Source organism: Abramis brama, assembly GCF_963993115.1.
Source record: "Abramis brama genome assembly, chromosome: 13".
Classification (NCBI taxonomy): domain Eukaryota; kingdom Metazoa; phylum Chordata; class Actinopteri; order Cypriniformes; family Leuciscidae; genus Abramis; species Abramis brama.
Window position 1 is genome coordinate 39,923,327 of NC_139975.1, and position 13,236 is coordinate 39,936,562.

The following is a 13,236-nucleotide window of genomic DNA, read 5'->3' on the forward strand; positions in this document are numbered from 1 at the left end:
AGCACATCCTGTTTTTGATTTGAACATTCTCTAGAGTTTATCTTATTTTTTTATTCAGTGTACATAAGAGTTGCCTATACAGTTTTATCGGTAGATGCTAAGAGACATTTATTTATATATTACCTGTTTGCAATCTTTGATGGCACATTTACCTTTTTGCTCCCCCCGTGCTTTACAGCTTTACAGGGGCTATGGCTTATCTAAATGAGATGTAAATGCGCCCTATTGTCACTCCCAGCAGGAGAGAGAGGTGAAAACGGCACAATCTTTAGAGGCCGTTTTCTCCCCTTTGAGCTTTTTTGAGTGCCTACCTTTAAATTTGCTACAACTTCTCCAAATATTATCAGATTTCCATGTGTTACAGATCGTTGGAAAGCTTGGAGACCAGGGCCGTGCACAGGGGGGTGGCCCGGTGGCTAGAGCCACTGCCCCTATGCCCTCATCGACTGAGGTGCCCCTCTTCCCCATCCCCACCGCTCCGCTCAAAGCATTCCGCTGATTCCGCTAATCCGCTCCAGGTTTTCCCGCTCGCTCCGCAGCATCACTCACAGTATACGACAGTTCACGAAAGCTGTCGCATTAACAGGTAGGCTATGCAAGACAGTGGTTGAATCTGCGAAATTAGTCATTTGTTTTTGTTGTATTTATGTCGGTAATGTTTTGCTCTTGGTCTTCTGGCTTCTGGCTCTTTCTTTGATTTATATCAACCAGGGCTGGACTGGCCATCGGGCATACCGCGCACTTTCCCGGTGGGCCGACGTGCTTTTTGGGCCAACACATCTCATACTCATGGGCCGATACATCTCATACTCATAAAAATTATTAGGCTTATTATTTTTTCTTTTTCTTTTTAACGGCCTATAAAATTTGTACATCGGCGGCCCATTCATTTTGTTTTGTTTTGTTTTGCTTAATTGGCGGTGCCGGGTTTGTGCCAGTGTAATGCATTGGTCAGAAAAAGTCAGCGTTAGGTTTTTTTTTTTTTTTTTTCTGACAGACCAGCCCATGAAACACGTAGATCAGCGGCCCATTGGTTATTTTCTTGATTGACACTGGGCTGGGCCAATCACATCTTTAAACGAGTGAGCGAGAGTGCAGCAGTGTCAGTGTGTATCTGTCAAAATAGTCAGCGAGATGGAGAAGAAACGGAAGGAATGTGCAGAAAAACAGCTTGAAAAAATGGAAACAGGCCCTTGAAGCAGACACTGTAAAATGTGTCAAAATAGACACTACCGTTCAAAAGTTTGGGGTCAGTAAGATTTTTTAATGTTTTTAAAAGAAGTAGCCTATCTTCTGCTCACCAAGGCTGCATTATTTGATAAAAAACAAACAGTAATATTGTGAAATATTATGACAATTTAAAATGACTGTTTTCTATTTTAATATATTTTAAATTGTAATTTATTCCTGTGATCAAAGCTGAATGTTCAGCATCATTACTCCAGTCTTCAGTGTCACATGATCCTTCAGAAATCACTCTAATATGATGATTTGATGCTCAAGAAAAAATCATTATTATTATCAATGTTGAAAACAGTTGTGTACATTTTTTTTTTCAAAATTCTTTGATAAATAGAAAGTTCAAAAGAACAGCATTACTGTATATTCACATAGAAAACAGCTGTTTTAAATTGGAATAATATTTCAGAATATTACTGTTTTTGTTTGCATTTTTAATCAAATAAATGCAGCCTTGGTGAGCAGAAGATACTTCTTTTAAAAACATTAAAAATCTTACTGACCCCAAACTTTTGAATGGTAGTGTATATTTTCTGACCTTCACAGCTCCAGTGGCAGATGATGATAGTGAGGAGGATCAGGAGAGAGACGAGAGAGTGTAGAGCCTGCGGTATTAAAGCAGAACTACTTTCAAAACACTTTGGCTATGTCATGAGTGTAGGAACCCATAACCCAGTTACAGATTATTTAGCACATCTGCATAGTTGACGATTACCGCAATTCACTAGAAATCTAATGAGAGGCGTTTGTAAACCATGTTTTCCGCCAAAATAAAAGCTTGAAGCAGTTTGCGTCAAAATAAAATATCATGTGCTTATCTCTTTCAAGTATAGAAATTGGTACAAAACTAATTATGAAAGTTTCCTTTATTGTTTTACAAAATATGGCTATTACTGTCATTGGATTAATATTATAACTATTATTATGTTTTACCACTAAAATAGGTTTGAATTTTTCTTTGTTTAATTTGCACACTGAATATGGGTTGGAGCTTTTAATTTTGAACTCTCAAAGTGCACCAGATTGATGAATTTAACATTAAAATGCACAAAATTTTCTTACAGGGGGGGCATGCCCCCAACCCCCCCTAGAAGGACAGAGGTCCCACCACAGTTTTACCAAAAATCCTGTGAGAAACACTGGTATTGCTATGCCAGTGCAGCTTATAGCTTGTTTTAGGATTCATCACTAGTATTAATAAATGTCAAATTTTTACTTATTTCATCTGTTAACTCTCACTTGTTCATATACTCACTCATTACATGGCATTAGTGGTTTTAAGGAATTGGAGTTGGTATGCATATATTTAAGGGCGTGCAAAGATGGGTGCTGTTTATGATCATATAGTGGGCCAGTCTGGGCCAAAATGCCAGGGCCGATTTATTTTATTTTTTTGCCCCAGTCCAGCCCTGTGTACAACATATCCACGTTCTTAGAATTAGCTGCTTGTCTAATCAAATTATTGTACTCTTGATCAGATCTAATAAAAGTAACTAAATTTTGGCACACTAGTGTGCCACCCCCCCCCCCCCCCCCCCCCCCCCCAAAAAAACAAAATAGTGCCCCTTTTTTGGTTTAGGCCACTGCCCCTTAAAATGTCTGTGCACGGCCCTGTTGGAGACTACACTTTCAGAATACGTGACTAACTCAAAATGCCCCAGAACCGACTTGTGTCCCTACTTTCCGTGATCAGTCACATATGTCCCTATGAAATATTACCTTGGAGATGTGATTGAATAACATAAAGCCTCAAATGTGTGAGATTATGGGTGTGTTCTATAAATTGCATACTGTATACTTTTGGCTGTATACTTTTTTTTTGTCTTTCATTTATCATTGTGATGTTTTGAAATATTCTTGGTTCAATACAAGCTAAGCTCAATCAACAGTAGAATGTTGTTTAAATCTTTTTTAAGAAGAAAATGTTAAATCTGTTATTTTTGTGCTCATCAACATTACACAACAAATGCTGCCGATAATCTTAACCTGCATTGAACCCAGAATATTCCTTGTATAAAGAGATTGTGTAAATATGCTCATGTAAAGTGCTGTCTGTTTTGACAGCCACAGGGATACAAAAATCTGTTTGTAAATTATTATTCTACATTAAACTATTTGTGTATTAATTTATTAATTTACATTAAATTAATTGTTGTATGTATTTGTTGATATGAAATTTAGTAAATCAGAATCAAACCACTTTTTGACCATGTGTTTATGTTCACACAAGCAGTTTGTCTTAATTGAATTTTTAAATACCTGAACAGACACAAACCTATGAACAGAAGATGACTAACAAAACAAAATCATACAAAATTTTGACCTTTCTTAATTAAGATTCTTGAAATTAGAATTTGTAGGGGTAGTATTATTCTTAAAATTAGTACAAATATCTAATTGAACATGCACAAAAACTTGCACTTTATAACTGCCACTTGTTTCTTGTAAAATTTACCTCAAAATTAGTTAAAATGTACTTGTCAAGACCAAAGAAGACCAATTTTATTATATTAAGATTTAAAGTCTAGTGTGCAATGCATTTTCTAAGACTTTTTATCTTTCATGGCAAAAAACAAGATGTATTTTCAGAAATAAGTTTTTTTTTTTTCTTAGATTTCAGTTTTTGCAGTGTAATCTTTTTTCTTTCTAACTAATCTATCATTCTTTCTAACTAATCTATCTATCATTCTTTCTAACTAATCTATCTTTCTTTCTTTCTAACTAATCCATCTATCTTTTTAAATAATCTCTTTTTCTTTCTAACTACTCTTTCTTTCTTTCTAACTACTCTTTTCTTTTTTCTTTCTCTCTTTTTTCTTTCTCTCTTCTCTCTCTCTCTCTTTCTAACCTATCTTTCTTTTTCTTTCTTTCTCTCTTTCTTTCTTTCTTTCTTTCTTTCTAACTAATCTATTTTTCTTTCTTTCTAACTAATCTTTCTTTCTAACTAATCTTTCTTTCTTTCTTTCTTTCTTTCTAACTAATCTATCGATCAAAATTTAAACTAAACTTCTAACTACTTTAAACTTCTTCAAACTCTCTGGTCTGGCTTTCTCAAGCCAACTTAAAGTTTGTCTCAACAAACTTTTTTTTCTAGTTCTAGTTTTCTAGTTTTTTCTAGTTTCAGTATTGTGATTATGAATTCGTTCAATGTTTCATTTGAATTGATCTGTTACCAGTTTTCAATCACTCTCAATGAGCCGCGGCGCGGCGGCAGATTACGCAATAGAGAGAATAAACTGACACTTTGCAAAGTCTGTGATTGTAGCGCCTCTTAGCGTTAAGAGGCTGCAAATACACACCCGCAATTTATCGCCGCGGGAACGGCGAGTGGGGAGGCTTTCCACTCCGGGTTTGAAACCGTGCTTGAGACCAGTCAGCAAATAATTAGTAAAGTTAGCATCAGGGTGGTTAAACAATTTGGCAGACAGATGAGAAATATTCACAGGAGTCAACAGGTAATTTTTTTAATCTTTATTTTGTGATCTTTTCACAGGGCATATAGTGCGGGAGTGAGCACCGCCGCAGTAGTTGCAAAGGTGCAGGAAACGGCAACGTTGTCTTGAGCATCCCCAGGGGTTGAAATTATGGCAGACTTGGTCGCAAGATTTGGAGGTGGACTTAAAATCTTTGGATGAAGAGTCGAAATATACTGTCGTGGGACGTAACTGGTAGATTTAGCAAGGGGGAATTAAAGGGTTAACCAGAGGACAGCTTGTGGTGGAGTGAGCGAGTGATCTGCATACTGCACAAGAGATGTTGCGGCAGCCCAGGAACACTCTGTTGTGGAGGTCTGTGTCCAGTGCACCCCAGTAAGGACACTGGTTCCATTGAGCAACGCAGACGGCGCATTTAGCTGAGAACAGTTTATGGTACATATAGGAATGAGACCCTCCGTAAGATAATGCAAGCTCAGCAATTATCACGAGACAATCGCTTAGCTCACGTCTCCAATGGGGAAAAACGGCCACAATTATTTCACTGTAACGGTTGAATGCGATTGAAAATTCAGTGAAAGAAAGGAGGTGGGATGTATTGTTGGCGGAATTTTTTAAAGTAACTGAAAAATCGCCTACTTCTATTTGATGATCTGAAGCGGATTGAGGAAGTAAAGATAGCAGGGAAGATAAATCAATAACTGAGAGGATCTGTGTTCTGATGTTGTTGGCTATTGGGGTTGGTTCTAAGGCTGTAGTGTTTGGTGGGATGGGCATCGGTGTTGCGGAGGAAGAGGCAGTGTTAAGAGGAAGCTGGGCCAGCAACGAAGCCATTAGCGGAGGCAGCCTCATGCTCGGCTCGGCCCCTGGGGCCGGAGGAGGAATGGAGAAGTTTGGAAAAGATGGAAATTGCGGAGGGAAAAGATGCTCCTGGGCCTCTCGCTCGGATTGGCCCCTGGAGCCTGGGGAGGAACAGGGTAGTTAGAGAAAGAGGGAAATTGGTGGAAATAGGACGTCTGGGCCTGCACCGATAGTGGAGGCATCCTCATGCTAGGATTGTATCGAGGGGGGCTGAAATAGTCGATGGATGCGCTGTGCTGGGGAAAGCTGCGGTTTGTAGCTGGGTGGAAGGAAGAGGAGAGAGAGGCCTAGCAGCCGGAGAATCTGGGGCGCAGCTCAAGCTTGCTGAAGGCCTGCGACGGCGGCCTGGCACTCGAGGGAGGCTCGGTCTAGCGAGGTGGGGAGACTCGTGCTCGCTTTGTTGGCGATCTTGGATGGAGAAGTTGATTTTGGAGATGAAAATGTTGGTTGAAGGGAGACATACAAGTCGTACAGTTGGGCTTTTGTTAATCTCCTAGAAAAATGGACATCTGTCTTAGACTTACTACTCTCCATTTCTCTATTGCAGGAATCGTTGGGTGGGCTGAGGCATAAGAGGACGCTTGAGATGCTGGTGGGTGTCTTGCTGGAGGAGGCGAGGGTAAGCCTCGGCGTCGTGGAGTACGGGAAGTGGCCCGAATAGGCCGAGCGCGGGTGCTCCTGACATCGGTGGACTGAGGTGTAGAATCCTGGGAGAGAAGAGACTCGTCATCAGACGGGAAGAGCTGAATCTCTGACATTATGGCAATTTCGTAGGACCAAATGCTGAAAAACTGTCGAGGAACATTGGTGAGTCAAATGAGTATACTGTATTTAGGTCTCTAGTCATGCTGATTGGATAGACATGTTGATTACTGATTGTTGACAGCTGGTTGGAATGATGTGATAATTGGATCAATTATTTGAACGTGCTCCTCCCGAACTTTGTTAATAAAACATCATAAAGTGTTAGTATTACCTCATTAAATTAACGTTTAATTTGTATATATTAATTATTTTGCATGAAAGATTTAAATCCAGAAAGAAACTACACCCTGAAAGAAAGTACACCTCATCATGTTTTTGAAGTATAATGGGTCAAAAAAATTATCCAGGTTTATGCATGTATGTATTTATGCATCAGCAATGACACAAGTGAACTATAGCATTGTTTTCAAAACTCAGTTAAAATACAATTAAAATATATTTTCAAAGTTTGTTTACATAACTCAACAGTCAGTTGCCGTTTGTAGCAAATGGCAAAATGGAAATATATTTAAAAAAATAATAATAATTTATAAAAAATTTTTTTTATAAAATATAATTATAAAATACAATTCATTATATATATTTGGATTAGTTTTAGAATTGACTGTAGCAGAAATAATACTACAATTAATTAATCAGTTTACCCAATGAATAGAAAGCATAATTTAGCATAATTTTCTAAATAATTTTCTTCCTGGCCAAGAGAGAATAACCTTTTCCAACTCAATTTCTAAATTAAATAAAGTACAAACAGGGTAATAGCATATAGATATAACTAGATCAAGATGTTTAAGTGACTTTGATTTTGTGAGCGCCACACACAGAGACAATAACGCGTGGATATAATGGTTTAATAAACGAAACTACAGGTAGGCTACACACACAACTAAACTAAGCAAAAATTGTATACAGAATCAAGAAAGTAAAGAAAAGTTAAGAAAGAGAGAGAGAAGAGAATGGCAAGATTACAATCAGTCAACCACAACCTACGAGGAACATCAAAGAATCAGGGTCACCTTAAAGCCTGGAACACACCAAGCTCATGGTCGGCCGTCGGGCAGTTTTTGAGCATCGGCCGACTAAGTTTTCTCAGTGTGTTCTGCATCATCGGCTGAAATTGGTCCTCATCTGCTTTTTTTTTTGGCCAATTTGAAATCAGCATTGGGCCGTCGGTGAGAGAGAGAACTACAGTCGACTGTCAGCTAGAATCTGTGTTCTGCACCTGCATGTTAATGAGACAACTGTCTATTTCTGCAGATATTTTCATCTATATTCGTCATTCAAAAAGGGAAACCGACGCTGCAGGCTGCAGATACACAAACCATAAACAAAGCAGTGCGTGCTTACCGTTTTGAATATCAATCCTTCTAAACACTTTCTTTATTCCACTCCGCTCATGTTAATATTGAAATATTCGCCAAGGAACACTCAGGTAAAATGACATAACATTAGAACAGCCTTCTATCTGTGCCGTTCTGACTTCTTTGCTCTGTGTTTTGCTATTATTCTCGTGCACTGAATTAGAGTTCTCTCACGTGTTCAAGTGCAGCTTTTCCCCCCGATGCAGGCGACGCAAGGCGACAAAACATTCATCAGCGCTAGTTCATCGGCGTTGACTTGGTGTGTTCCAGGCTTAAATAGGAGCACAATAACTTTGAAATGCATCTAAAGGCTGTGAACGGTTGCTGAACAAGTCCAGATGTGGTATGTTCTGGAGATTCTTGATGATTTTGCCAAGAGTGCGCTGAAGTATTTGTTTGGATTCTTCGGGGTAGTCCATGTTGAATCCAAAGAAGTTAACTTGAAGATGAAGTTGCCGGAAGGAGACAGGAGACGTCTCAAGAGATTGAGCAAAGATCTGAACTAATCAGACACTCTTAAAGTTCCTATCAGTTCACACCCATTTGGTGAGGTGACCAATCAAAGATGACCGGGAGAAAGTCTTTGTTCCATCTTATCCCTATTTGCATGTTTATGGTGGCATGGAGAATTTGTGCACTGTGCATTTGTAGTTTTTACACAAAGGTATGGTAAATATTTGTACCCTAACATAACTAAAGAATGACATGCATAAAACACAGGAGAAATACTATAAACATTTGGGAGTTTGTGGTTAAGAATGGAGTCAATGTCCTTGTGTATTGGAAGTTTATCTCTATAGTCTTTGACCAAATGGCTTGTGCCGTCTGGACTCTCGTACTGTCTTTGAGGGTTGCAGACACAGTCTCTGCTAAGATCGTTCAGGGTAGCAGAGGTGATAACAGTCTTTGAAGAGAACTGGTTTGGGACCGATGACTTAGTTTGAAAAAAAAGGGGAGAGGGGGAAGGTTTTATGATGTCTAGAGCATTTTGATTACGCATTTTTTAAGTTGTTTCCTTTAATGAAGAAGAATGTTCCAGCAGCGATTCCCAGCATCCCCAGAGTCAGACCCACTCCACACAACACGGCTGGACCAACACTTGGGAGGGCAACTTCAACATCTGGAAAATACATGCATAGGTGAATGAATGAATATGATAAAAGCTGAACACGCATACACACACACACACACACAATATATATATAAACTGTACTAAACTGTACTTGTCGATTGATTCTATTTGAAAATCAAACTCACCCCATATTTTGGTCTGAGGTTTACCCTGGAGGGCTCTGTGGTTTACCGTGCAGCTGTAAATGTCTCCTTCAACAGGTGTAAACTTAAAAGTGGAGAACATGTTGAAGGTGCCATCTGTCTTTGGATGGTACTGGCTTAAACTCGTGTCCTCTGTCACATTAACATTATTCTTAGTCCATGAGATGCTGACAGATGGAGGATAGAAGTCAGTCACATGACAGATGAGGGTGTTCTGAACACCCAGTTGTACATCATCCTTTGGATATATGGATGTATGGGGTGCATCTAGAAACAGATATCTTTATTAATGTATTCTTTAGTTGCTGTTTAAAAATATATATATATATATATATATATATATTAGTAATCATTAAAGGTGCCATTGCATGGATTATTTTATTATTTTAGAATGTTTCCTGGGGTGCCCTTATAATGTTAGTAAGTTTTAGATCAAAAGTTGTTATAATTTAGAAATAAAAGGCATATTTCCTAGCCTGATTTTAGCCTCTGATTTGAACGCTCTGTTAGAAGGGGCGTGTCTGTGTGAGACTTAAGTGTAAACGCCCACTGCTGTGATTGGCTGTGAGACTTCAGTTTAAACGCCCACTGCTGTGATTGGCTGACATGCTTGCATATGGAATAGCTAGCATTACATGTGGAACTCTCTCGAATACTTTTACTATTACAGCTATTATACGTTTTTACTATTACAGCTATCGAGATTAACGAATCGAAAAAGGTTTTTAAGTATTTAGATCTATTCCCTTCACAAAGGTTGCAGTGATGAGCATTGCGCAGATGACAGCCTGTTGATCGTGTGAATGAAGATCTTATCATTGCAACGCAGTTTCTGCACTCTCACTAATGATTTCACCAATGCAAACATGAGGTACGTACAGTAAGAGCTTCGTTGTGCAGTGAAACAGCGTCATTGATTTCATAACGAGTTTTGGCAAGTGTCCAGATAAACTCGCGCTGTGTGATTGACAGCTTGGGCAATTGGAAATGGATTGTTCTTTGATCGCTTTCTGTATATATTTTAATCACAGTTTAAGTAAGATTATTTTCATCCTACTAAGAGAAACGACATGAAGTTGATCGTTAAGTTGAACGACTTTGAGAGAAAGATGATCTGTCTGAACTTGAACAATTACACATCAAAAATTCACATAACCCACTGGTTCTTCAGAGGCTCGGATGAAGGAACTAAAAAAAATACTTTTGTGTTCATTTGTACATCCAAACACTGAGCAACTGCCATGCTTCGCTCGTGTGCAAGCCATGATGTCTCTCGAGGAAAAACCAATATCGCGCTCGCGCAGCTCATTTTCTCATGGGCGGGCCAAATTCTTTTTGCGGGCAAAGCAGAGAAAGGGGAGGTGACCTTTTCACCTTATGATGACATGAAGAGAAGATTCTAGATTCGCCCGTCTGAGCTTTCATTTTCTCAAAAATACCCAGGGCTTGGTTTACACCCATCAAAACGTCTAGCCACTGGGGGACCATAGGCAGGCTAGGGGAACTCATATTAAGGTTAAAAAGTTTTCATGCAATGGGATCTTTAATCTATATAAACAGTTTAGGCTAAACGTGATGACATTGAATACAATACATGTTATTGGACTGTAGTTCATTTCATTTGTTTCCACACAGATTAAAAATAAACAATGTGGTGAAATTTTAGATTATTTTTCCATGTGTCAAAGGTTTATAAAGAGATTAAGTAATGATTAATAATAAGAAAGATGACATGGGTCAAAATAATGAACATAAAACGTCTCAAGTTAATCCTTGTTCCCTGAGAACAGGGAACGAGACACTGTGTCCAGAGACATGTTTGGGGAAAGCCTCAGCGTGACTGACTGAAGTACTGTATAATCACAGCAATCGTATTGGCTGGCGACTATGAAGGTAAAAGTGTAGCAATACTCGAGAGCACGTAGATGTGAATTTGAGAACTTGTACAATAAATATTCGTACTTGTACATGAACATTTACACTCACAGCTTCAATGTGAAAACCTGTAAAATAAAAATCTGAAGGTGAATGTTGAAATTTGCACTCGCAGACAATAGTCACAAACCTGTCTTCTGAATTTGAAGCTGCAGACAAGTAGTCACATATGTGACCCCGCCTGTGAAACCCCGGCTAAAGTCGCAGAATCGAATTATGAGTTAACGAGCGTCAAAGTCGTGTAGCCATAAAAATGACAAAAATAGTCCATGTGTGTTTATTGCTGTAAATGATAGATTATACCAATGGTTTTGAGATGCAATACTTGCATTTTCATTTATAACATGATAAATACTGAAATTAATGATTTTATTGACACTACGTTATACTTTTGGGCAAAAAAAAAAAACCGGACGTGGGCTTCCTAAACATTGATTTCAGTCGTCTCTGGGTTTATTTCGCGCAACAACACTGCTGATTTGTATATCATTCGGTTCAGGAACTTCTTTTCTGTGTCTTTTCTATTAGAAAGAGTAAAACCAGACTTTAATATCAATCCGCGAGCGCCGGTAATCAGGTCAACACAATGAAAAAAAAAAGAGAGAGATTTAAGCCGGGTTTAGATGTCTGTGGTGATTTTTTCTTGTCATAGCCAATCTTTTAAGAACTGCTTATTTGTTTTGTAGCTTAGTATTCTGCCAATAATATTAAACTTATTTTAAGGACATTTTTGGCCTGCTACGTGTTATTTGCTGGATGGATAACGTTAATGCATTGTTTTGACATCTGACATGGCCATGGCTTCGCCGGCGACACCGAAGTATGAGCAGGAACGGAAAATAGCTGCTTGCTTAAACAGCTTGCTTGATATTAATCTCGGTGGAATTGCCCCAAATTATGATTTAACTGGTTTTATTGCAGATTATTTTCTGGAGGATGATTGTGATGATGAACAGGACACATTCTTTGACAAAACTGATGAGGAATTTGATGTTAAGTTTTTGTTATTATTTTTTTAATGCTAAATATGTAAATGTATACTGTCAGTGTCCAGCCAATGCAATGCTAATACATATATGTGATGCAAAAATAGTGGATTTTAATGTTTATTACATTTGTTGATTGGGATTGAGTCAGTTTAAATTAATTACGTTTATGGCATGATGTTTATTTGTTTCATTACACTCTGAATTGAAGTCTGCTTACCACCTATAGGCTGTTTCTTATTCCTATATGCCCTCCCCTCAATTAATCAGATCCAGTCTGACTAAACTGAAAAACTATTTTCTGATATTTTCATATAAAATGCTTCATTATCCATTTTAAATGTGGAATTAAACCCACTTCCCATTCGTGCATGTTACGCAATCATGTTTTTAGGTATCTTGCTTTGAATTGAAAAAAAAAAAAGATCTTTGCTTTTTCAGGCAGTGACCAACATGATGAGGAGGACAAGCCAGTTTTGGTGATTGAACCCCAAGCTATTTGTCTGGCGAACATGAAGAGGGAACACCAGCAAGAAGAATTTGCTTTGAATGCTGGAAGTCCAGATGTGAAACTGAAAATCAGTTTCTCTTGCAACTGCAAGTATTTCAGTGGGGAAAAGTGTTCTTTATTTTTCAAGGAGGGAGAGTTGCTGTCACTCAGGATTTTATTTTGCATCTAGACAATTTTAGAATGTGTACAAAGTTTGAGACTGACCTGTTAAAGGGATAGTTCACCCAAAAATGATTTACTCATACTCATACTCACCCTCATGTTATTCCAATCCTGTATAAGTTTCTTGCTTCTGTTTAACAAAATATAAGATATTTTAAAGAATGTTGGTAACCAGACAGTTGGCGGCACCTATGGAAGTCAATGGGTGCTGTCAACTGTCTGGTTACAAACATTCTTTAAAATATCTTATTTTGTGTTCAGCAGAAGAAAGAAACTCATACAGGTTTGGAACAACATCAGGGTGAGTAAATGATGACAGAATTGTAGTTTTTGGGTAAAATATCCCTTGAAATTTTATTTATTTATTTATTTTTTACTCCAGATTTACTCAATGTTACACCGTGGGCCAGTAAGAGAATGATAATTTCAGAGAATGAGAAATGTTATGTTATTTAATTGATATATTATTGACATTTCACTGATATTACATTTTACTAATAAAGTTATACAAATCATTCCACTGAATTGACATGGTAATTGTTGCTATGATCAAGCTCTTGTGGTACCCCCATTCGTTTCAATGTGTTTATGCTTTTAGCTTTTTGGACATGCACATCATAATAAATATACCTGTTTTACAAAACTTTAAGAATTTTTCCACTGATGTGTCATATATCACTAAAAAGGGGAGAATCTCAGCTTTAATA

The 13,236-nt window shown here is 38.0% G+C and overlaps 1 protein-coding gene across 1 annotated transcript in view; it reads right to left on the bottom strand.

The window, feature by feature from the left end:
* Positions 1 to 7,099: 7,099 nt before the first annotated feature.
* The window catches only part of LOC311095073 (HLA class II histocompatibility antigen, DP alpha 1 chain-like), a 41,558-nt gene continuing 35,421 nt past the window's right edge, over positions 7,100 to 13,236 (bottom strand). The window contains exons 3-4 of the mRNA XM_084133409.1: positions 8,918 to 9,202; positions 7,100 to 8,780 (exon numbers count right to left, since the gene is read on the bottom strand). Of these exons, the coding sequence (XP_083989535.1) occupies positions 8,653 to 8,780; positions 8,918 to 9,202 (413 nt within the window). The 3' untranslated portion in view covers positions 7,100 to 8,652. The remainder of the gene's footprint in view (positions 8,781 to 8,917; positions 9,203 to 13,236) is intronic.